Source organism: Oryzias latipes, chromosome 14 (assembly GCF_053564925.1).
Source record: "Oryzias latipes strain Hd-rR chromosome 14, Olatipes_Hd-rR_3.1".
Lineage (NCBI taxonomy): Eukaryota > Metazoa > Chordata > Actinopteri > Beloniformes > Adrianichthyidae > Oryzias > Oryzias latipes.
The window spans coordinates 28,463,631-28,489,895 of record NC_136250.1 but is presented as its reverse complement, the minus strand read 5'-3'; the positions used below and the strand labels follow the sequence as shown (position 1 = coordinate 28,489,895).

General features: G+C 41.2%; 2 protein-coding genes across 4 annotated transcripts in view; one reads left to right on the top strand and one right to left on the bottom strand.

The window, feature by feature from the left end:
- The window catches only part of capn5b (calpain 5b), a 54,258-nt gene extending 30,516 nt beyond the window's left edge, over positions 1 to 23,742 (bottom strand). For 2 of the 3 annotated variants that reach the window (XM_023962507.2, XM_023962508.2), the window contains exons 1-5: positions 23,521 to 23,742; positions 12,483 to 12,656; positions 6,580 to 6,711; positions 1,704 to 1,912; positions 1,365 to 1,557 (exon numbers count right to left, since the gene is read on the bottom strand). In XM_023962507.2, coding sequence (XP_023818275.2) covers positions 1,365 to 1,557; positions 1,704 to 1,912; positions 6,580 to 6,711; positions 12,483 to 12,656; positions 23,521 to 23,727 — 915 coding nt within the window. In that variant the 5' untranslated portion in view covers positions 23,728 to 23,742. Of the gene's footprint in view, positions 1 to 1,364; positions 1,558 to 1,703; positions 1,913 to 4,025; positions 4,248 to 6,579; positions 6,712 to 12,482; positions 12,657 to 23,520 lie in introns of those variants that run through there. The other variant, XM_078930842.1, reaches the window with a different exon arrangement.
- On the top strand, positions 4,367 to 6,796 carry ompb (olfactory marker protein b). Its single transcript, XM_078930843.1, has one exon. The coding sequence runs from the start codon at positions 4,487 to 4,489 to the stop codon at positions 4,964 to 4,966; it is 480 nt and encodes a 159-aa protein (XP_078786969.1). The 5' UTR covers positions 4,367 to 4,486; the 3' UTR covers positions 4,967 to 6,796.
- Positions 23,743 to 26,265: the final 2,523 nt, after the last annotated feature.

Sequence of the window (26,265 nt, the reverse complement as noted above, 5' to 3'; positions counted from 1 at the left end):
TGTTTTAAAAGCGCTTTATAAATAAAGTTGACTTGACTATTATTATTTCTATACAGAGCAATCTCCTAAAGTTCTACCTGCAATTCTCTTCTTTGTCAAAATATCAAATGAAAGAAAGTCACAAAAGTAATTTTCTGATTAATGGCCTACCCTATACTGATTAATGAAAGACTATATTCTGATTATTGGAATACCATACAGATTTATGGAAAACCAAATTAATTAAAAAGCATATTTTGATTAATAGAAAATGTATTGTGGTTATTAGAATACAAATTCTGTTGAATGGAATACCATATCCTGATAAATGGATTATTGTATTTTGATTAATAGACAACCATACTCTGATTAATATACAACAGAATTCTGATTTAATGGACTAATGTATTCTGATTAATGGACTACCATATTTTAAATAATGGTCAACTGTGTTCTGATTGATGGAGTACCTAAACCTGATGAATAGATCACCATACTTTGATTAATAGACAACCAAATTCCGATAAATGAACTACTGAATTTTGATAAGTGGACTACCATATTCCTATTAATGGACAACAGTATTCTGATTAATAGACTACAATATTCTAATAAACGGACTACTGTAAATGCTACCGTTTTTTCATTTATGGACTATTGTATTCAAGGGGTCCAACTGATCATAAAGTCATGGTTTGGATCGTATCACGGTTTTAGAGTCACAGTTTGGAAAGTTTTTCGGATCAGTAAAATGAAAACAACAACAACAACAACAACAACAACAGACAAAAAACCCAACAAAATAAAAGTCTACAAATATTATTATTTTTTTGATGAGGTCGAGAAAAGCTTTTGACGGAAGCTCCTCCCACACGCAGCGGCAGCAGCAAGTTAACACACTTCTGGACAAGCTATAAGCAGCAACTTTGACGCATGTTAAAACATGAATTTGCTGCACGAATTGCATTCGGTGCGAACCGACAATTGATTTAATGCAAGGACCTGGGGGTGTGATCTGCAGTACATGCGTGGGCCGTTTCTAGCGGATTACAGATCATCTGAAGGAGCATCAACTTCCACTACTCTCCAACAGATTTCATTTTTGGTTCCTTATGGTTCCCTGTCATGCTACATTGCTTTCTCGAATGGTCTCGGCTAAAGAATAAAGATCTCATCAACCTGGTTACTCTCAACCCTAGAATGTTTTGGTTTCAATGGAGATCGCTGATGCAGTCTGGAAGTTTTTGTCAGGATGCTTGAGAGTGGAGGTGCTCTGGACAACATATGAAACGAAGCAGATCCTGCGCTTATCGCAGTCCTAAAAGACCTCGCCAGTCCCTATGATTGGCCCGTGAAGGTAGGTAATGGTCAAAAGATGAGTTTACCCTGATGGAGCAGCTGATGAGGCCATCTCTGTTGTGGACTTTAAGGACCCTTTCAAATAGCTGGTTACGGGCTGCCTCATCTGTAGCCATCTGACCCTCCAATAGGTCCACGGGTTCAGACACGCCCCCCGTAAAATCCACCAGCGCATCAGCCGTGTTTCCCCCATCCAAGGCTTCGTAGCATCCATACACCCTGCAGACAGACAGAGACGCAAAAAGTTTTATCTGGTTAGCGGGTCATTTTTTAGTTTCTCCAGTTTGTTAACAGTATGTTGGGTACTACCCCACCTTGGTGGGACATAGCCTGGGTATATAGATAAATAGATGTTGGGTACTAACTTAGCGTAGGCTTTCTCCACCAGGGCGCTCCAGAACTCGTTGCTGTCATTGGAGTGGCAGTAGACGAGCTGGTTGTCTACTGTGGGCAGCCGGTCATCAATCACCACGTCCACCCACTCCCCGAAGCGCCAGAAGCGGAAGTGGAAGATCCCCGTATAGGAGTCCGGCTTTTCTGTGTCCCACTCCTGCTCTTTCCAGTCTGGAATGACCTGGAGAAACAGGAGCGACGGGGCCGGTGAGCTAAACACGAGACTGCTGTTTAATAATGATCAGAGTGGGGAGCGGACGTCCGCAGTTAGACTGCACATCTGTAGATGCGTTCAACGTTTGGGAACAAATAGCCTTGGAACGTGCATCCTAAATCCGGTTATAATGGCGTGAGAGGTAATGACTCCGACTGCAGTGTGTTTGTTTCAGCTGCCACTGCAGCTTCATCCCGCCTCATCTTTTAAAACCCAACTATTTTTCTGATAATAGACACCCACTCAAAGTTTTGAGCAAACATTAGTCTGCAGTGACGTCAATAACTACTCGCCACCATCCTGCACTGATTTGAATTGATCCGCATTCCTGCCAGCCCGCCCCCAACGTGGAAAATTCCTCTCGGAGAAGCTCTACCTCACTGTCTGTGCCAGAGGATCCACTTGTGCCACTCTGCTGCCCACGGGGACTGACCTTTTTCTCACCACCATACAGGCATGTGGTCAAATCACACGGATTTCCAGAACGTGATTGCTTCTTCCCACATAGCACATGTGTGTTATCTAGGTTGGTCTAGGAGAGGTCAAAGGGGTCAGAGGAGCTTCATTACATCGTGACTTCACCTCTTTTTCTGTTTTTGTGAGGCGTTTAAACTTATTTCACATCATTTGATAAATTATCAAGTTTCAAGAGAATTTATTCCAAAACGTCATTTTAAGACATTTTTACGGCTTCTCTGACATTTGTTGTTGTGCGTCACCATAGCAACGGACACCTTGTGATCGTGAGGGAGCAGCTCATTCCTATTTTAAAGGCCTAAATCCCTGCAGGCTGCAGAGGCGTGATGGATGGCGAGGATTAGCAACAAAAAGAGAGGGAAAAAAAGAGGCGGTTTGAATCATTTTGAGGTTTTCAGTCATTTTACAGCACTGAGTCAACGCTTTGTGATGATGTGGTGATGCGAATCTACCTGCAGCTGCTAAAGCTGTGGATCACAAGATTCACTTCTATTTTGAACACGGCAAGGCAAAACATTCCATACACAAAGTCACTTCTGTTGGATTTACTTCTTTATGGCATTGCTCTCAATTGGTTTTTGAATAGTCAGGGACTTTGTGAGTGCATCTGGACAGGATTCAGGCCTCCTCTATGTGACGAGGTGTCCCACAGGGCTTCGTTCTTAGGCTTCAGCTCTTCTCTTTATTTGTCCCTTTAAAAATAATCAGTTTACGTCTATGCAGAAGACATTTAACTGTATTTGCCACTATAATTGTTGAAGTAAATATTTTGACCAAACACATTGAAACAGAAGAAAGAAAGCAGGAACCTTAACTTCCTCTGTTTATAGAGAAGAAAGAACAGCAGGTTTTGTCTTTGGTCCTGTTTCCACCAATGGGGCGTCTCAACCAATTAACATCTGCTGACACCAATTTGGTAAATGGTGCAGAGCAGCATTAGTTTATCATAAATCCACCCATACTTTCCATCATCCCTTTGTTTACACGCTCTCCCGTTAGCGCACATCCGCTCACAACCCCAACCTAACATTAGCGGTGCAACAAAAATGGCGAGCAACATTGGAGCTACCCAGCCGTCCAGTTCTGATCCAGAAAACAAAGACGTTCATGGATCTGTTTGTCTGCAGGTGGATGCATCAGAATGGAGCTTGTGAACCACTCAGTGTATTTTCTATGTCAAAATAAGCTTTTCTTTATATAAACAACATTTTTCTGTCTGCTCCTGATTCACACCAATTTGAAGAAAGAAAAACTCAGAAATGCAATTTTATGCTTAATATTTCTATTGATATGTCCTCCATCAAGAGAAAATGCCATAAAAACACCCAAAACACAATTTTCATTGAAGTGGGTCTTTAACAAAATAGGAAACAATCTGGGATCTAAAGGGGAGGGGCATCACAGAGCGGTGAAAGTGGCAGTGAACGCAATTTTTCGCAAATTTATTTTCTTTTTTTTGACACAAACAAATTAATATTGATTAGTAAATGCAGAATCTGAAAGGTGATGGGTCGCATCACTCCTGGGGGGTCCAAAGGTTGGACTCAGAGAGACAACAGCAGAGGGGCAAGGAGGTAAAAGCAGAACACTGCAGCACAGAGACCTCACTGTAACCGTGTGATCCTCCGGGAGGTAATCCCTGTCGTTCCGTGTTGGGAAACGCTTCAGCTATCTCAGCTTTTATCTGGGCCAAGTGATGCTGTGCAGCAGCTGATTCACCCCACACCTGACCCGAAGCTCCAGAGGAACCAAGAGGCTTTCCCTGGAACATAAAAACCGCCCATGACTGATAAAATATATCTGCTGCATGATCCCAACAGAACATGACGGACCAAACAAGTTAGAAATCTGTAACCAAACAAAAGCGTGACAAACACAACTAAGTGCATTTCCCCCAGGGTCAACTCAGAGCTGCAGCTGCAGATGTAATCACATCTTGTTTTCTCCACTCATCTGTACTTCTTAGTAAGCCCCGCCCTCTGCTGCACACGTGCGTGTTCACAAACACTTCCAGGAGGAGGCAAAGAGCAGACTGCCAGCAGAACCTCTGCATGCTGTCCTGCCATGTCCAAAACAACTGAGCTGCCTTTCCGGCTGGACTCCCAGCTGACAGAGGTGATGCGCCTGCGGGTCCAGTCTCTGCAGCAGCGCAGCCAAAACAGGCAGGAGGGCGAGCGCCTGCTGAGGCCCAACGAGGCCGTGTACAGGCTGGACTTCGCCGAGCGCTCCCTGCGGTTCTCCCACTGGACGGTGCGACTGGCGCAGCCAGGACGCCTCACCATCACAGCCACCTCGCAGCTCTGGACGCCGGACCTCACCAACCTGATGACGCGGCAGCTGCTGGAGCCCGCCGGAGTCTTCTGGAGAGGGCGCGCCGACGCCGCGGACACGCCTGCGCACTGCTATGAGGCGGACGCGGCTGAATTTGGGGAAAGGATTGCCGAGCTGGCAAAGATAAGGAAGGTGATGTACTTCCTGTTTGCATTTGCAGACGGCTGCAGCCCCGAAAGCGTCGACTGCTCCATCACTTTCATGGTGGACTAGAGAGAAGACTTTCCACCAAACACACTGTTCATATGTGAAGTTCTTCTTCATCTTCAGAGATTCAAACAATAAACTTGCAATCGTTGAAACAGACGTTTCTGAGTTTTCTTCACTGAAAATAAAGGAGTGTTCTATGGACTCTGTGTGACAAACAGAAGCACCCCCCCCGAGGGTTTGCTGCCTCCGAGTCCCGCGTGAGGAGATGGAGAGAGTCAGTGCGTCTCCCTGGCAGAGGAGCTGACTCCTGCGTGAAGCCCCTGACAAACACAGGAAGGGAGGAATGTGGACCGCACCTCCTCCTTTGCTCCTGTGTGGAGGCAGGGGGGCGCCGCTGTGAGGAAAACAGAGCGGCGTCCGGTCAACGCAACCCCGAACTAACTCGCTCAATCTGTTGAACCTCAAGAGGTTGCTTTCTTAGAAACAAGTCCAAAGACTCAGGAGACAATAATCTGACAAACAGACTCTGGGCGCATGAATGCACAATTTCTGTTCGTGTTCAAACTTCTGCTCACCCCTGAACCCCAAAGAGATCAGAAATCACGTGAAAGATGGTTTCATTTGTTTTTAATCAGCAAATCAGATATGAGCACGAAATGAAAGAAACAGAATTATTCGAAACAAAATGCAGAGAAAAGCTGAATGTGACCCTGCATTTTACTACTGCACGGCTGCAATCCTAACTGAGCGGCGCTCCCTGCAGTGTTTACGGGGTGTGTCTGTCACTTGGGGGGCGGTAACCTTTCTGGTTGATCTGATTGGACGAAATGTGCATGTCAAATCCGGCGAGGTGGCGGGGCGGGACTTTGAAACGTGGATTGAAACGTTAACGAACGGTCAAGACCAAGTGCAGCAGATTTTTTTTGTGCTGTAAGTTTTTCTTATGTGACTATCCCTTTATTATCCATCTACAGAGCTTCACCAACATCTGGGCTTCCAACGTTACTTTCAGTCGGAAATGGTTGCATTCTGAGTCTTTGGGAATCCAGAAAACCACAAAAAGAGAAAACAGCGTAAAGCCTTTCTACAAATGATGCCAGCCCAAGAACATAATGACTCAGGAGGTCATTGGAGAAGCAGAAGAACATGGAAACAAGTGGAGTTCCTTTACAGTTCAGCTGAGTTCATGATCCAACAACCAGAAGGAGACGTTTGGATCAAATGGATCCATGGGAGACAATGAGGAGAAAGACACAGATGAGCATCAAGAACACAGAGAAACATCTGGATTATCTACAAAACTCCTCGTCCCATCAAGAGTCAAACCTACAGCATTTAAGACAGAAACGTAACAGTCAAGCATGGCGTTGGTAGTGTGATAGTCTGAAGCTGCACTCTGATTAAAACCTCAATGAAATCTGGTATTTAACAAAACACTAATAAATGTTTGTTCATCAGTTCATGACATCAAACTCAGGAGTTTTTAGGTTCTTCACAGATCATCGATGCACGTCCACAAACAGGCCAACATGTGAGGTGGCATTCATGCCAGCTTTTAACCCTGATTCATGAAGTAAGAGAACTGGGATACATGATCAAGCATGGATTTGATAAACAAACAACAAAAAAACAGAGAAGAAGAAGGAAAAAGATGAAGGAAAGTCAGATGTACTTACTTTTTGCCACAGAGACTCTCTGGAGGCCAGACTGGAACAAGCAGCAACAAACCAGCAGTTCCCCAGCTGTCCCTGATGGAGGTCGTGGGCACTGATGCCATCGACAAACAGGTGAGGGTCCTCACACAGCTCCTGCACGCCACGCCCAACGCAGCACATCAGTCCGGTGCGTCAACACCATCTTCACATTCATTGCTTTTACAATATTAGAAACTAGGTCCAAACAGTTACAACTATGAAAACAAATAAAATTCCTCTGAACGTATAAAGTATTAAAACGTACGACAGTTACATTTTTGTCATTGATGAATATTCTGTCATCTGAAAAAAAAAAGACATAAAAGACAAAAACCCAAAGTTATTGTTGAGCCTCAAACACGTCACACATCTGTAAGTCAAAGGCTCCGAGGAAACTTCAAACTGACTGGAAAAACTCCAGAAAACCTCTAAAAAAGACTAAAAAAGAAACAGAAGAACTTAAAGAAATACATCAAATAAGAGCAGGAAATGTCATAATAAAAATAAACACTGGAGGATTTCTGATGAAATTTTGGAAGATTTCCTGACGAACTCTGGAGAACATCTAAAAAAAACTCCAGAAAAACTGGAGCATCTCTTCTTCTTTCTTTACGCTCCATCTCAAAGCTTTCACCAATTAAAAATGCTCTTTTAATTCATTCCAGCAACACTTGCTTTGGAATCTTTATGACTATTTGGTGGTCTAATGTTATTTTGGTTGTATATTACTTGCTGTTTAATGTATATATTCTTCTTAATATATTATTTTTTTTGTTACCCAGATGGTGAATTTGATTATTTATTGCTTTAAACTTTGAATCATATTATTACCTTTTGGGAAATGTCATTCAATGGAGTGATGAATGAGTCTGTGAGCTCGATTGCTTGTTTGTTTTTTCTTTTAATCGTTTCTCATCTGTTCTGTGAACATCTGACACAGAAGACCCTCTAACTAGATGCTGCATCTCAACACGCTTATCCTCATGTTTCAATTAAAAGAAAGAAAGTAAGAAAAAAAGACTCTGGTTGGAAAAAAAACTATGGAAAAACTCCAAAATCCTTCAGTGAAAATCAGTTTAGGTCAAATGTGACGAAAGCAGCAAAACTTATTTTGAAAAGCCCAGAAAAATCTCCAGAATACTTTAATCTGGAGATTCAGACTTTTAATCAGCTTTTTATTTTTCCAGGTCAAGCAACTGAATTACAAAAGACCAAGACTTTTTTCAATTCCGAAATAAAATAAAACACATGATTAAATTTGATGATGACTTTATTTGACAAGGGTAAACAGAACACAGACACGTGGACTGATAACCATTCTGGACGTCAAAGTCTTCATTTTACATTATTTTGAGCACAAAATATCATCAAAGACACTTCCCACCCCAGACACTCACATTTTTTTCCGGTTTTAACCATTTTAACACTGATTTACCTTTGGATCCTGTTTTTTGTTGTTGTTTTTTTAAGACAAATGCACTTTTTAGCAACAAGTAATTTAACTTCCCGTTTTTAGCTACCAAATAATGCGATTTTTATGTATTATTATTTGTAGTCGTAAGTTTTTACTAAGAAGCTCTGTTTGAATTTCATTGTACAATGGCAAAAATAAATCTACCCCCCCCCCCCCTCCATCCATGTTGTCCTATGGATGATGATGTTCCTCCAGATCATTTCCAAGCATAAAGCTCAGTGTGCGGCTTTGGTCTTCTTCTATAAACGTTTAAAATGCAAGCATCAGGAAAGTCAACAGCCTTCATGGCGTCAGGATGCATGTAACTGTAAACCATAAGATGTTCCTGCACAACACCCCCAAACACACACATTAGGCATAGTCAAGGTGCCCCCCAGCTCTCACCTTACTAAGACGTCCAAAGAGAACGCATCTAAGAAAACTGTCAAACCACAGTCAGCACTGTCTGGATGTCATGTTCTACCTGTATCCTACAGGTGAAATATCGGAGCTCTCCCTACTCGCAGCAGTATTGATTGGTGGAGCGCCGCTGCGGCTCCCGGCGGTGGCCTGCCATCCTCCGACCGGCTCAGGCGCCACGAGGAATGGACTATCGATCAACGCAGACACTGAGGTAATGCTGAGTAGGTGGGTGAGCTGCCGTCTGATTGTTACTGATCACTGAGGACATTTTCACAGCCTCCTTAGAATCATCCATCAACAGAGCTCAGGTGGCTGGTGAGCCTTCAGCCTCGTATGCAAACACGCGTGCAAGAAGACCAAAGTCACATCAGCGGGAATGCAAACGCACACCTTTAGCCAGTCTGGTCATTGGCATTCACCAGATGTCTTTGCTTTCCTTACACTGACCATCACCAGTTACAGACAAACATGCAGAAGTTCACAACCGCCACAAAGCCCTCTTCTCTGCCGCTAACACAAGCCTGGCCGCACTGCTCCTAGCATGTGTCTGTTAGCAGCCATACACACGGAGAAAGCACTGATGTCATCGCCTCCCCCTCTGGAAATGCTAAGTAAAAATGGAATCATTATGGGACACTATTAGCAGGGTGGATGTGAAAATGAAAATGCAATCCCCTCTTTGCATTTTTGCTTTAATTGTGACACAGAATAAGTGTTTTTAAGTAGAAAATGAAAAAGCATTTTGATGTTTCAGAACACTGCTGTAGATGGATGGAAGGATAAACCTGAGACCACCATGGTTTACGGTCTGACTCCTCCCCCATGAGCACATATATACCAGCTCTTTTATCAGCTATTTCAGAATTGACAAAGCCTTTTGGATAAGAGGTGAAACGTCTTCAACTTTAAAAACTAAGTCCAGATGACAGCCCCTAAACCTACTAATATCATGTTTTTGGTGTTTTCAACATGTTCTTGTAGCATTTTTCTGATGACAGAGGACATATATATACAGAAAATTAAACATCAAACTGCATTTCTGACTATTTCTTCATTGACATTGTTGTGAATCAATGTGGTTTTCACTTTAAAGAAGAGAAGGAAGGGCAAGAGGATAGAGTATAAATGAGGAAATGAAGTCAAGCAGCATGATGAGGTTACAGAGAGCAGATCTGAAGAAGGTGGAGGACTTTGAGTCAATGTTGGAGCCACCAGGAATGAGGTCTCAATGAAGATCAAAAAGAAGGATGTAGGAACGGAGGACATGATGGTGGTTGGTGTGAGTGGGTAGAATGCACTACAATGCACTGTAGCGCCCCCTAAAGGGAGCAGTCAAAAAGGCAAAGGAGAAAAAAACCTATAGAATTTTTTCTGATTGTTAAAAATCCATAAACTGATCCAACATTTATTCCTCCAGTTCTCCTCGGCTCCCACCTGCTTTTATGTCATTAGACGTATAGTTATTGATGTTGGTTGTTCTGAAAGCAGATATTAGTGCTGGTTCTGACCACAGAAACCACATCTGGGTTGCAGATTATCATCAAATGCACTCTAATGGTTTGTAGTCTTTTCCCCATTCATGGAACCCTCATTTAACAAATGGACATTGCTTTCTGTTACACTAAACAAGACAGTAGAGATAAACACTGTGACATCACCAACAAAGAGTTTGAAAAACAAGTAGAGATGTTGTTTTCTACCCAAGGGTACCACCAGATGGAATAGAAGGAAACTCGGTTATTCTGTAAGATGCGAAGAAACCTACTGTTTTAATGAGATTGCAAAGACTCCCAGCTGTTGTTGTGACGAGTCTTTTCTCTCCATCAGCTGGGAACATGATGTTAGCTTAAGTGTTTCTCTGGTTCTCCTCAAAAAGCTTCCATGGAACCAGAGAGTTACCACACACACCAAACCACTGCCACGCCGTTTTCTCATCTAATACGCCTGAAGATGTAACTGAAGATGCAGTGAATCGCTGGGAATCGAAGTCAGACCCATACAGTCCTACTCTGACCATTGTTTGATCTGTTTTTAAAGCCTTCCCAGTGGTCTTTTAGTTATGCCATTTTTTGGACAAATCCTAAAAATCTGTTTTGTTTCCTCAGACGTAGTTTCTGCAGAGTGTTCATTAGAAATTCACCTCTGAGATGTTGGTGTGGAGCAACACCGCCCCCCTTCCATGTTGCTGAGAGCGCAGAGCAGGGAACCTTTTTCCCAGCATATTTTCTAAGTCACAAACTAAAAAGAAATTCAAACTGCATTTTGCTTCTGCTCCTCACTCCCAACAATTTGAATAAATAAATACTTAGAACTGTAACTTTGAACATAATTTTCTTAATATGTGTCCTCCATCACTAGAACCCCCCCCCCAAGAACATGTGAAAAACTACATTTTCATCGGCAGGTCTCTGAAATTCTGGTGAGATAAATGTCGTTTTCTGAACCAGTCTAAAAGCTAAAAAAGTGGTTTAGGTGACAACAAATTCCCAGAAATGTGTGTTTGTTTTTCCGTAACTTTAAGGATTATATTTAAATGCTGTCCGTCGCTCTGGTTTTTCTTTACACGAGTGACTCGAAACACCTAAAAATAGACGGGCCGCGTTTTGTCTCCTCAGTGTTCCTAACCTCCTGACACAAATCACTGACGACATGAAACGTGTCCCAGTGAAAATACAAGGATGCTCCTCCTGTCCGCCTCTCCCCTCCACTTCTCCCCGGATTCCGTCTGCATGACTGACATCAGCGCAGACCAAAACATGTAATCTCTGTGACCCAGTTTCCATGGCAATGCACGCTGGCTGTCAGAGCAGCGACGCACACGAGCAGAAAGAGGTTACGCCGTCCAGAACAACAGCGCTGCACGGCGGGGATAACAAAGGCCGAGGGACGCGGCAAATCCTGAGGGTCTGCATCTGCCATCAGACGTGGCAACACACACACAGCACTGGCTTGTCCAAGGAGAACCTAACAGTGCAGCAGGGCAATAAAAGCTGATGCAGATGTTAGTGGTAAATGATCAGGATTGGTCAAGGCGTGCTGTAATGCTCTGCTGCATTATTCTGTGGCAAACAGCAGCCTCGTGTTGAGCTTTTTGAAGGTGCAAACCCTCTACTGTTCTTATGGAATCACTATGTAGCCTTTTGGTTTACATGAAAGGGGCGTACTTACTTTTGAAAACGTAGTTTTTAAACTAGATAAAAGTGTAATGTAAAATGCTGTTTATTTGAGGTCTTATTCATGAAATACATCCATCTTTCGGGGTCACTGGGTTGCTGGAGCCTATCCCATCTTCTGTACACCAGTCTGATGCAGTGCCACACATTCACACCTAGAGACAAATTACAATTCACCAATTAACCTGTGAAGCACGTTTTTGGATTGTGGGAGAAACGAAAGAGAAACTCCCACATGCATGAAGAGAGCATGCAGAGAAAGGTCCCAGCTGGGAATTGAACCAGGGCCTTCTCACTAAAGGCCAGAGCACCAACCGCTACAGCATGAAATTATAATGAAGAAACAGTGTCTTCTGCCCCCTTTCTTTGCTTCTACCACTGGTTTCTGTTGGACCATCTTCATCATGTCCTCTTGCTGCTGAATTGAGTGTAGAAAACCGTAGATCCACATCCTAATAGTCGGAGGAAATTGCTCCTTTTATTTGAGATCTATTCTCTTGGCCATCAAGATTCCAGAGATAATTACTGCGTCTTTGTGCTCTATAGCTGAGAGAGTGCGTGGGATTACACCAAATAGGCTTTTGTAGAACATCTGAAAATATTGACTCCCAAATACAAGCAAGGATGTTTGTGTGTACCATCCAAGAATGTGGCTGCTGGTTGTTTGCATTGATCACAAATGGGATTAATATCGGGAATAAATTTTGCAATTTTCGCTTTAGACCAGTGGAGTCGTTATACGACCCTGAGCTGCATAACCATGTGTTGTGGGCAACGTGAGGAAGAACTAATCATTTAAAGACATGAACGTGTCTCCAGGTTTTAAAACTACTCACCCGAGGCCTCTTCCAGACCACGCGCCCGATCCTGTTGCCCAGGTAGAAGAGAGAGTCGTCGATTGCAGGGAAGCGGGGGTCTTCGAAGAGGAGGCCGCTCTGCAAGCACTGCCTCTTCAGGGTGGAGTACTGCTGCCCGTCGAAGGCCTTCACGGAGGTGAACATGCTGCAGCCCTGAGGGACAGGAGGGAGCAGCGGTCACACCAAAACCCCACCGTATTGCATTGTTCATGCAGCCTGTAAATGTGGCAGATATACTGGATGTTTTCAAGAACATCTTTCCTCCTCCTCCTATCCCATAACTCCGGCTGACTGACAGCAGTGGACTGTAATACCTTAACAGTGGAGTTTTAAGTGCACACAGAAAGTCGATGTGCGTTGCTGCCCGGAGCACAGCCTAGACTCAGTGGGTTGAAATGATTAATCTGTCAATTTACTGGTACCCTCCAGGGCCTCGTTATCGCGGCTGTGCGCCGGAGGAGCCGCGCACACATTGATCAGCCCGGGGCATGCGGAGGGACTGCGGAGTCAGGGTGGAGCTGTTCTGGGGATCATTAATACAGAGGGATTGGAGATTGTTGCTTCCAGCGGTCCAAAAAAAAAAATGAAAATTTTAATTTATTTATCCCACAATGGGGAAATTGTTTTCCGCATTTGACCCATCCCCTGGGGGAGCGGTGAGCTGCAGACGTGCACTCGGGAGACGACAGCTAGCTGGCAAGAGTGGGGATTGAACCGCCAACCCTTCAGGTTACTGGATGACCTTCTCTAACGCCTGAGCCACTTGCTGCATCCACCCAACATCCACTTTGCACCAAACTTATTAAGAAAAACACACAGAATACCATAAAGACAGCTGCGCTATGTCCCAATTCCCACCTTAATTCCTACATAATACTAAACTTGCTAAATATGCACTACACTACACAATATAGTGTCTTTGCCATTTTGTAGTGCTGTCCAAATCTACAATTCCAAAATCGAGAGCCCTGGATATTTCCCAGAAGTCTCAGCAAAAAACCAATGGCATCAATGCTCATTACCTTACCGAAAATTGACCAGTGCATTGTATCGGATTTTTTTTGTCAAAAAAATGTATTTCAATGTATTTTTTTAATAAACCATCAATGTTTTTATCTTCAGAAGATAGTGGACTCATAAATAAACATTGCAAAACGCTCATATTAATTAGATTTTAACTTTGTGAAATCGATGACGTCATGCCCGCTGTTTAAAAAAAAAAAGTAGTGAGCATGGTGTCCAAAGTGCTTTTAAAATTCAGGGTACTAAACAGTCCCGCACTATCTAGTTTTTTAGTAGTTAGGGGTTAGGGTGGGAATTCAGACACAAGCCTGGTTTATGTGGCAATCGTTGGTGCTGCTGGAGCCCAACTAATGCAAAAAAAATAAAGAAATGCATGAAAGGTGGGATACTACAGAAGCCGAAGACGGCCTGCCCTATTGTAGCGTTGCTCTCTCCCTTTCGTACTGAGACGGAAAGACTTTACCTGTTTAAGCTTCTTTATTTTATTTTATGGCAAACTGCTTTGTTTAGCAGCGGTGTGCAGATCTTAGAAAACTGTCAACAACAAAAAAAGTTGTTCAGGCCGTTTTCGGCTTCACTAGGGCACAGCTTTAGGCAGCAAATTTCATCCAGTATTTACTAAAACCTGGGGGGAAAACCTAATTGAAAAGAACATCATCTGCAAAAAGTAAAACCTCTTTTCTCTGGAGCTTCATTCAGCTCTATATTTTTTAATTTAAGTGTAAAATAGCACCAATGTTTGAAGTTGTGCTGTTTAAAATACAGTTTACAACATTTTTCAATTGACAGATTATTTTATAACTATTATATTAAGTCTGGTTTATAATTACTGGATTTCATTGAAAAACTAAACTAACAGTTTAAAAAATTTGTCTCTTTTAACAAATGTCGTTTTCCAAGACTTTTCTAAAATATTCTAAGAGGAAAGTGACTGCAACTTAACATAAAATATTAATTATTTTATTTATTTATTTTGCTTAGCAACAGCCGTAAAATCCTGCCAGTGACCTCCCCCACCTTCAGAAAAAAATGTCAGGAATCTCCACGGATACGAGAGTCTCAAATGTTTTTGCTTCAGAAAAAAAAGGAGGAATCTTTTCCAATGTGTGCTAAATGCTAATGTTAACTCCTGGGTTAAATTAAAAATAAAACAAAAATTAGCTGAAAATAATTTAAAGGGGAGGAAAAATGTATTTTTATGGTAAAAATTTCCAAAAAGAGTAAATGATAGAGGTATCCTACAGTTAGACATTTATGTAAAATCAGTTTGTTGTGTCAAGGATTTAACAATTAGTTAATTTCATAGACATAGGCTTTCATAGGCTTTTGATTTAGATTTTATTCCCCACACAGGAGTGAAATTTCCCATTTATACCTGAACGTCTCAGATGGTTCTTAATATAGTTAGCTTAGAGTGTATTTAGACTGGACACACTTGGTTTGCTTAAACCAGAGTTTGTTTCCCCCGGTAAACCGAAACAATTTTTTATTCTGAATACACCCAAGAGGACCCTGGTCCAAGACCAGGAACCTCTCTATGATGTATCTTTGGAGGTGGCCTCGGTTCGTTTCCAATCGAACTGAGCTTCGGTTCGCTCTTAGTTTCCTCAGACTGAATAAACACTGTGCTCAGAGCAAAACAACTGAACCACAACTGCACGTCAACATAAACATAGTAGGAATGAAGCAACTGGGGGGTATTCCAGAAAGCAGGTTATGCTAGCTCCCACGTTAAGTTTGAGGCTAAGGAAGCGGATTACCTCAGCTTTTGGTTCCAGAAATGGAGGTATGTTTCAGGATATGGCAAGTTGCCATGGCAACTCATGCTCTGAACATAACCTGGTCTGGAGCAGGTTATTCTAGCTCCCGCGGTAAGTTTGAGGCTAAGGAAGTGGATAACCTCAGCTTTCGGTTCCAGATATGGAGGTAAGTTTCAGGGTATGTCAAGTTGCCATAACAACTCATGCTCTGAACATAATCTAGTCTGGAGCAGGTTAAGTTGAAGGTTACTTTGTTTACAGAGAGGTGAAGCAGCATGGCGTGTCCATTTGAAGATGATTTAGTGGATGAAGAAGCTCAGATAATACTTTTTCCACCGTGAGAGGATGATAAGACCACATATGGATGTTGGAAAGAGTAGGTGTAACTTTGGTGCTGGTGTTAGTTTCGGCACTGCAACGAATTGTGGTATACCATTCCCTTTGCCTGTCTGGAGGGATTTGAGAGTATATATGTACATATGAGAGTTCAAGTATTACTATAAATTAAGATGGAAAAACTTTTAATTGAAATGGAGTAATATGACATTTATGAAGAAATTAGGTTGAGTAAATTTAACTCAATAATTTGTAACCAATAGAAGTAATAATTTAAGTTGGAAAAGTTGGATAATTTATTTATATATATATATATATGTACATCACATTAAAAATAGAAATGAGATCAGAAACTCGTGCGTTTACTTTGTCCGTTATTTTTCTCCAAGCAGAAACTCTCTTTTGCTGATGATGCAGCCGTATTACTTTTTTGATGGGCGGATAATCTTCATACGCCGTCATTAAAATCTCAGACTCCGTCTCACTGAAGTATAGCACTCTCTTTATTTTTCTCCACGCATTTCCATGGTGATTCCGGAAATCGGCGATCCATTGAGAATGTCTTTATGTACTTACTGTGCACGTGCATTAACCCAGGGTTACCCAGTCGAGCGTAATTACGCTAACTCACATCCGGTCTTTTGGAACCGACATACCCAGAGTAAGCAAGTTCAGGCGGATTTCAGCCAGAGTTCAGGCTTAAAGTCAGGGTAGTTTAAACATGCTTCCTGGAATACCCCCCTGATGAGTTGCGGACAAATATGGTGCATAAATTGTCGTGTCATCAAACAGAAAAAAATGTCCAACCCCTTACTTGTTAGAACATTCATTTTATCACAGCTGAAAACACTTACATTCTTTTCTGTTCCTCATTACATGGCGCATGCCCGGCGCTGCTGATGTCATCCTAAAAGCTACCTTGTAGTTACCTTAACAGAATTATCTAAAAAAACATGTCATTGAGATGTGGTCGGATGAATTCAGGCTCATTAAAACAACTATTAACGTGATACACGTTGCTTTTCCATGACAGGTTGGGTCATAAACACTATCAGCGTACCGTCTAAGCCCACATCTTCTTGGCAGCCGCCTGGCAGCATGCCTCCACTGTACCAAAGTAGCAGTAAAAAGTGTTGTTCCTGATGTTGATACAGATGTTCAGAATCGGTCAGTAAAATATAAAGTTTGAATCGGTAAACTATCCCGACTAGGATTGCAAAAGGCAGGACTTCCATAATGTCTGTGCTCTAGCTGCTTTGCTCTGCCCTCATAATTCTTATTTTTTTTTACTTTGATCTAACTTAAATATTTGCTTGAGTTAAGATAAATCTTTTTTTTGTTAAGTCAGTTTAAAAATAACATAGTTTTCAGACATTTATTTTTACTTTCATTCAAATTAATTCAATTCAGTAGGTGTAACTTTGGTGCTGCTGTTAGATCGGCACCGCAAAGGATTGTGGGATACCATTCCCTTTGCCTGTCTGGACGGATTTGGGTTTAAGTGTGGGTTTTTGACCAAATGTGTTTAGTTGTTTTACTGTGTTTTTCCGAGTTATTTTGTCCTACTATGCTTAAGTCTCTGCACCATGAGTGACAGGGAAGGAGAAGATGATGAGTTAAAATAGCACCCCTACCATCTTTTATTGTAGTGACAATGACGGTAATTTCCAATTGACTTTTTGCACGTCGTGCATATTGTTTCGTTCTTTTTATTGTTATACAAGTGAGCATATCTGCCGGCTCAAACTTAGACATATGAGAATTCAAGAATTATAATTAATTAAGATGGAAAAAATATTAATTGAATTGGAGTAATATGACATTTAGTTGGATAAATACATAAATTTGAGTTGTATAAACAATTATTGAGTTTTATAGACGTAAAAAATTAGGTTGAATAAATTTAACTCAATTACTTGTTACCAATAGAAGTAACTCATTTAAGTTGGCAAAATTGGATAAGTCATATATATATGCGTCACAAGGAAAAATGGAAAGCAGAAACACTTTCTTGCTGATGCAGCAGTATTACTTTTTTGATGGACGTATAATCTTCATCCGCCGTCATTAAAATCTCAGACTCAGTCTCACTAGAGTATAGCCTCTCTTTTGTTCTCCACGCGTTTCCATGGTGACTCGGGATATCGGTGATCCATTGAGAATGTCTTTATGTACTTGACATGCACATGCATTAACCCATGGTTACCAAGTAGAGTGTAATTACGCCAACTCATATCCGGTCTTTTGGAACCGACATACCCAGAGTAAGCAAGTTCAGGCGGATTTCAGCCAGAGTTCAGGCTTAAAGTCAGGCTAGTTTAAACATGCTTCCTGGAATACCCCCCTGGATGCCTCCAGTAGGCAGAGGATGGATAAATGATTGGCTGGAATAATGCGCGCCTACTTTCAGCCATCAGTTTGTCTCGCTGTGTGTGTACAGTACGGATCAACAGTATCACATTTTTGTTTTAAACCTCCACCTTTATAATAACAGCAGATCAGAGCTGCTGGTTAACAATAATTAACAGTAAAACAATTTAAGTAAAACTTAAAGACCCACTCCAATGAAAATTGTGCTTTTGGTGTTTTCAGCGTGTTCTTGTAGCATTTTTACATAATGGAGGACATATATAAAGAAAAATATGCCGTAAATTACTTTTCTGAGCATTTCTTTATTTAAACAGTTGTGAACCAGGAGCAGAAGAAAAAAATGCAGTTTGAAAAAGATCGTATTTGTTACGTAGAAAATACGCTGGTCGTGCCACAAGCTCCCTGCTCCACGTGAGCTGGCATCTGGTACAAAACTGTACGACTAGACAGCTCTGATGGTGCCTTTTTGTAGCACTGGTCATGTAAACAGAGAGCTCCCAACAGCGGGGAGGGAAGGGGGTTCGTTTAATTTCTAATGATCTCTTGCCGCTTTGCAGAAATTATGTCCTACCCAGAAAACAACTCAGGTTTTCAAATTTGGGCTAAAAACATCATAATCATGAATATTAAGATTCAATTTTATTTGTATAGCCCAAATCCACAACAACAGCCGTCTCGATGGGCTTCGTAGATGATCAGAGTGGGACTTTAACTGTTTTCCTTTACCATAAAAATGGCTTCTTATCAACTCCACGCTCACTGTGTCTCACCAAAGCTTGGAGTCCTGAAACAGCTCCTCACCCTTATCGAGCAGCTCCATCAAACAGACTCTAACCGCTGACCTGCTCCTCTTCTTCCACAACTCAATATGAGATTTTATCTGAGGGGAAATGGAGACCTGATGGAAAAGGACATCAGGAGCAAATCTCAAAGCTGAACTGTTTAAAAACCTGAAATCTTCCAAAACCCATTTATGTGACGCTGAGACGAACTGTACAAATAATCCTAGATTTTAAAAAGAGGCTGAAGTAGTTGTTGTGTGTAAAAAAAAAATTTAAAAAATTGGCATATAAGACATGTGTTTGTGTAAATAAATAATGGTTCAAGTCCAATTCTGGAGGATTAACAAGAGCGCCGACTCTTGAGTGAGGGATGAGGAACTCCCGGGGGTAAGCCAGGTTGCGGTTGGAAGCTAAATCTGACAGATGGCCGGGCGTCTTGGCTCGTGACCGCGGAGGGGAAAACAGGGCCGTCATCTGGGCCGCGTGGGCTGCCAACAGCATTACCTGCAGAGAGGCGAGCCAGCGTCACGCCTTCAGTGCAAAGCGAGGACAACAACTACCTCTGCAGATAAAAAGCTCTTTGTGACCAGCCGTCATTTAGTACCAGAGTATCCCTTCATCTCACCTCCTGTAAAACTAATTCAGGCCGTGTTTTCCAATGGTTTTCCCTTGGAATTTTAGGAGTGACACTGGAATCCAAAAGCAAACCAAAGCTGAAGAAATGTCAGGAACGCTGGCCTCCTCCTGAATGTTAACGCCATTTCTGTGAAGGCCATGGAGTCGCTTATTCAAATGGTTCCAGAGCTCGAACTAGCGTCGCCTCTGAAAGAGGTCAACTTGTCGAAAGGTGTTTGACTTTTCGGAAAAAAGCAGGAAAAAAAAAGGGGCTTCGTTGGGAAGACCCGAGTTGGGCTGCGAGCAGATCTCTGAGAAGATCTGACCTATAATGATAATTCAAACAGTATCCACATAATATTTGTACCTATAAATATACTTTAAGTATTTTGAATAATTTGCTGTTTTAAAACTTTTCACCTTATATTACGCACATGTTCAATGTACAGTATAGAAATAAATATAAACATTAATGGAAAAACAAAAGGAACAGGAAGAAGGTGTCAGGATTAGCTTTGCTGCTGGTCAGCACTGATCTCCATGGTTTTGCCGGGTCCAACAGCAAAACCTTTTTTATCATATTCCACACATCCAGACACAAACCCACCTACAGGAAGTTAAACATAAATATAGATGGACGATCTCTACAACAGGTGGACTCAATAAAATTTCTTGGAATCCATATAGATCAATTTATAAATTTTAAAAAACACATAGATGAACTTGTAAAAAAATTATCCAAATTTGTTGGTTTATTCTATAAGATTCGACACATGCTCCCATCAGATGCATTGCTAACATTGTACAGATCCCAGTTTGAGCCTCACCTGAATTACTGTAACATCATATGGAATAACACATACTCTACCTACACCGCAAAACTCCTGATTACACAAAAAAAAGCAATAAGAGCAATAACCTGGTCCACGCCAAATTCTCCTACAGATCCACTCTTTCACAGATACAGCCTCCTTAAGTTACCGGACCTTAACACGTATCATAACGCATGCACAATGTACAGTGTTGTTCATAAACTAAACAGTCGTTTGTGTGACCTCATACCACTTTCTTCGCCCTCTTATCACCATGACACCAGGGGAAAGCATATGCTAAAAGGCGAAAACAGAAAGTTGCAATGTACAAGCTTCTCTGTCTGTACTAGAGGTCCACAAACTTGGAATACATTAGACAATGACATTAAACAGTCTGCTACAATATACATGGACGCATTAAAAGGGAACTGAAATTACTATTATTGTCATCATACTGTACAAATGCTGCTCCGACCGAAACCACCTATTAATGTTTTGTGATTTCTCTCTGTTTGTTGACACTTATATGGCCACACGCCAGAGTTTATGTTGTTCAAATTCATTATCCATTTTGTCTAACACTTTCCACTATATTACCATCATTTTCTCATATTATTATTGTATTTTATTTTTGTAATTATTTTCTTTTTCTTTTCTTTTCTTTTTTTTCTTTCCGCCACTCATCTTCTGTACTTTTATGCTGGTTTAAATGCTGGACCCCTAATAATAAGCAGCTGCTTCAGGGATGTCCATTTTTTCCACATTTTTTATTATGAGGGGATTTGTTGCTTTTGACACATTGTGGAAAAATAAACTAAACTAAACTAAACTAAACTAAACAGAGCTGGATTTTAGCGTGCGAGTCGTACCAAAAGCTTTCATCGGTTGTAATCCCGGTTGTAGATGTCCTCCTTGCAGTTCCAAAACTGCCCTGATGAAACGCACACTGCATACTTGTTTTCTGTTTGGGAAATAATGTCTCCACTTGTTGTTTTCAGTCACGTTTGCCTTTGTTTTGCAGCTCTGACACTTCATTTTTCTCCTTTTGCAGACGTTCCTGTCTCTAATTTCCCCCAAATTTCTGTGGTTTTACTCCATTAAACAACAATTCAGATTCAGGGTTGTGCTGCAAAAGGATCATGCGGATTCTGGACGGATGGTACTCTAGCAGAAGACCAACGTGAACAAGAAGAAGACGGAAAATCTTCAGACGTCTACAAAAGTCGACTGCTTTTGAGCAGGAAGACACAATTTCTGGGTCCAGGGCTGGACCTTTGAGATGAATCTTAACAGTCCCCCTGATCTGTTGACCCTGCGTGGTGCCTTTAGAAAGAAAACTGCAGGACGGCCCGACTTTCCTCTCCATGCATCCTCAGACTGCTGCGGCTGACAGCTTGTTTTTGTCTCCCGCAGCAGATGTTCCAGTGTTCCCGTTTGGTCTCTGACCTCAGTTGAAAGAGCCTGATGAGGCAGGCAAGGCCTATATATATAATATATATATATCTATATTGTTTATATTATACCAAAAGTAACTGGATAATGAATATCTCAGATTGTTTTTCTTTTGCGACACTTTGACCATAAACCGACAACATATAAATGGGTAAGATGCTGGTCTAATAAGCTAGACAGTAGGTCTAATGACAGGAACAGTAGGTATTTGACAGTTACTTGTCAGTAGTGTCTGTGTTTGCTGAGAAAATGTTACTTTGTTAGAAATCTGAGAGGAACCAGGTTACTCAAACCCCTCATCCTGAAGAGAAACCAGATTACTGTTTTACTTGACCAGAAAGCAGATTATTGAACAACCTGATGGTTAGTTTAGTGTATTTGGGCGTCTGAAATGTGTGTTTTGGGGGTAGATTAAGTAAATAATAGCCTTTTAAAGTAGTTAAAAGTGTGTTAAAAATATGTTTTAGTTGAGGAACTCTAAAGGAAACACTGGAGTGAGGAATGGCAGGAAGGAGAGACACACCCAGAGCTCAAAGACCCTTATAATTCCATGAGAACTGCGTTTGAGGATGTTTGTGCAGCACCACGGACAGCTCCGCAAAAAACACAGAGGAGAAAGGCGGCACCACGGAGAGCGCCTGTTGCTTGGACTGGTTTGTTCTGAGCATGGGGAGTTTGTGTTGTTGCTCAGAGAGGAAAACGTGGAGCTCCATCGGAGGCTAAACTGTGCTGAGATTTCAAGAGAAGGCTGCAAAGATCAGATCCTGGTTTTATAAGCGATGAAGGAGCCACATCCTCCACACACCTTGACGCCTGGCTATGTGTTGTCACAAAGCAGATTTTTCTCAGTTTGGTGTCAGGATTGTTCACAGCTCTGCCGCACGCAGCAGGATGCAGCCGACCGTGGCGGTGTCTTGGATCAGGCAAGGAGAGTGTTTGTGCGCCGGTGGCGGGGGAATGAATAATTGAGTCTGCTGCTGCTGACAGATTGATAACCCTGAGAAGCGAACAGGGAGCAGTAATGCACCAGTCCACCACGGACATCGAGGAAGGGAGAGAGCGCTCCTGCATCAGGGAGGAGGGCTATCCCATCCTCCCAGCATTGTGATCTCCCCTCTGCAGCATCTCCTCCTGGAGCCAGCTGCTGAGGGCTTGGCCCTGACCCAAAGGTCCTCCTCCTCACAGGTCCTCCAGGCTGCCTCCATGCACCTTCACGTGCATGGACTAGATATGGACTATTTTATTAACTTTAGAGAAGCCATAATGACACATTTCATGAGTAAGCATTTCAACCCGGACCATGATTTGGGCGAAGGATCATTTGACTGCAGAACTGTGTAAAGTTGGAATTTTGTTCTGTATCAAAAAAAGCGCATTCATGAGCATTTATTGTTAATATTCTTTATTTTTATTTTTGCGGTTCCTCCAAAAATTACAGCAACTCTGCAACTACATTTAAATCAGAAACAACATCTGTACCCCCCACCCCCCAGCTGCGGTGAATCCCCACCCCCCACCTCCCCATGCGTGGCGCTGCATGCAGAAACAAGCCCCGCACCAGAGCGCCTGCAAACACTGACGCTTAAATTCAGCATTTAGAATTTATGGTTATTTTGGCGCAGCTCGTTTCCCTCTGGTGCTTTGGTGCCCCCCCCCCCCCCCCCCCCCCCCCCCCCCCCCCGGTGGCGTAGAGGCCACGCAAACCACACGGTTACTGAACGGGGCTCTGACTGATCCGCGGAGGTTTGACGCGCCGCCGAGCCGTGCGGCTCCTCGGCCGCAGCATCTCCGTCCCCGGCCGGCAGCCCCTCAAGGACCGCGCAGAGCCCGGTAACAACAGCCGGGACCGCGTCCCCGGGACGGTTACCTGAAGCGAGGCCTCTCCCGTGGCAACCTGGGTCTCTCTCGGGTCCTCCTTAGGGGGTCCAGCCGGTCCGGCTCTCGCTCTCCGGGGGCTGCTGGGAATCCTCACCACGCTCTCCCTGGTCCTCTGACGAAGCTCCGCTCTGCCTCCAGCGTCAAGAGGCGGAGCTACAACCGGAAACCGATCGACTGCCTTGTCAAAATAAAACATCTTTTCCTTCGTTTAAAAATAAAAAAAAATATTTTTTTTAATGGTTTTATTTCTTTTTTTTATTTGTAACTTTCTATTAATTTTTTGTATTGTTTATTATTTAAGTATAAAGTAAAAGTAAAAAACTTTTTTTTAAAGTACTAAAGATCCTAAATGTGGAAACTGGATTAAATTTGGCACAAAATTACAATAATTCAATTTTGTCGTTTATAGTTTGGACTTAATATTTTGTTGAAAAGACTTTTTTCTTTCTCTACTTGAAGCCAAAGTATCAAAACCGTCTTGCTTTTGTTGATGTTTTGAAGAAAACCTTGACTGATCTGAAAGGTGGTGCAGGTCATGAGAGTTAACTCACCTTTCACACACTGGATTCAGGTTTACCTACTTTTGCCTGACAGCAGATTTTAAAAAGTTTCAGCAATTCTTATAATCCTGCAAGACAAAGACAGTGTAAATTATAAACTAATGAGCTAAAAACCAATCGAAAAGGCAGATGAATATCCAAATTAATCAGGTAATGTCAAGATGCTGTTTTAAAAAGTAAATACAAACAGCAAATAAAAATAAATGGATTGAGATAACTCTTTAGACATCTGAACCTGTCTCGTACGGGGAGTCACCTTTTATCACTGCCCATAACTGTGACAATCATTTGTAGTCCTGAGTGGAACATGTGCCCTGGATCATTGAACGTGGAGGAATAGCATACCAAGGATGAGTGCAGGATCTGCCCTCTGATGTCAGATCAAAATGTCAACGCAAGAGCAGATGGTTTCACAGATACAGCGAGTTTCTCCATAGTCTTGGACAGGAGGATCACCCTTTTTTCCAGACTACCTTCAAAATTGAGGATATAACACGAATATCTTCACCTAATAAACTGGAAGAAGAAAAAATCTACTGGAAGCTAGGCTGTTTAGCAGTTTCTATTTCTTCTCTGAAATTCATCAGAAAAAAAGGAAAAAAGCATTAGCCTCATCAGAAAAGTTTGGCTGAATTTTCTGGGTGTGTCGATATTACTTACAGATGTGGTCAAATTGAAAAGGGAGGGAAAAGCTGTAGGAATTTTAAGAATTGATCAAATTAAAACGTTCAGAAAAACTAATCTATCCACCATCATTTTCCCTACCAAATGTTATATGCAAATATTTATAGTGAATATTTCAAGTATTTCACAGTGGCTTAAATAAATACAATTATTTGTAAACATTTTGTAAAAATGTTTTTTGTTTTAATAATTGATTCCAGCTGTGATGTTAAAAAATCTCCATTATAAATAAGAAATAACAGAATTGTTATCAGTATTAAAAGGCAAAAAAACTCAGCTTTAAAGGTTCCTCCACCACGTTATTAACTATAAAATATATAAAAGAAAATCTGCTTTAAAAAAAAATCGCTTTGTAAGAAGTGTCTTGAAGTCTAGAAGTGTTTTGTTTTATTTTGAAGGGTGACACGGAAGTTACATGTGCCTTTTCATGTCTTAACACCAGCGTGCTGATATTGCGCATGCGTGCGATCAAAAGGCCTTTGTAATTAGCTCACCAAAATGCAAAATATTGTCATTAATTAAAATTACAACTAATTATTAGAGCGATGGATTATTGCACACTCAAGGTAACAAAATAATAAGTATGAAACTATTTTAAAAACAGATATTAATCTATAATATATATCTATATATATATCTATATATATATATATATATATATAATATATATCTATATATATATATATATATATATATATCTATAATATATATATATATATATATATATATATATATATATATATATATATATATATATATATATATATATATATATATATAATATATATTTATATATCTATATATATATATATATATATATATATATATATATATATCTATATTGTCTTAGTAAAAATCAGTAATTTGGTTAACATGTGTTGGTAAAGCAGAAAACGTACAAATAAATGGGACTTTTTCACAGCAATTGTGAACACCAGTGTGAGCGTTTAATGCAGAAAAGATGCAAATAACTTTTCATGGTTTAAAAACGCCTTTGCTAGCTATAGTGAGATTTTAACCAGATGTGAAAAAACACTCATAATTTTGGAAATGTCTGTTTTTGTTTTGTTTTTTACAATAATGGCTGAAAAACACTGAGTTCCTGCGTCAGCTCCTCATACATCAGTTATTGTTTTTTTTTCTTAACTAAATATTTCAGACTATTTTTCTCCACTGTAGGGTTTTAAGAATCTTTAGGTAAAAGTGCATTTTATAGAAGTGCACCTAATTTTGGGACCCAAATTATAAATCACAATTTGTGAAACACAAATCTGTGGTGCTGCAGATTTTCCTTTAAGTAAAGAATATTTAAAGAATTATGATTGTATTCCTCTAAAATACAAAAACTTGTTTCAAAGTCTGTGGATGGATATCTGGCAGATCAGGGGACTATTTTTTCCTCTAGATGATTTCAAAGTAATATTTTCTATTCCTTCAATTCTTTTTCTGTCCAAATAAAGTTTTGTTGATTTGAATCAAATAAAAGTTGA

Bases quoted from the DNA above. Each gene is read 5' to 3' on its own strand.
- ompb (XM_078930843.1), top strand. From the start codon at position 4,487: ATGTCCAAAACAACTGAGCTGCCTTTCCGGCTGGACTCCCAGCTGACA.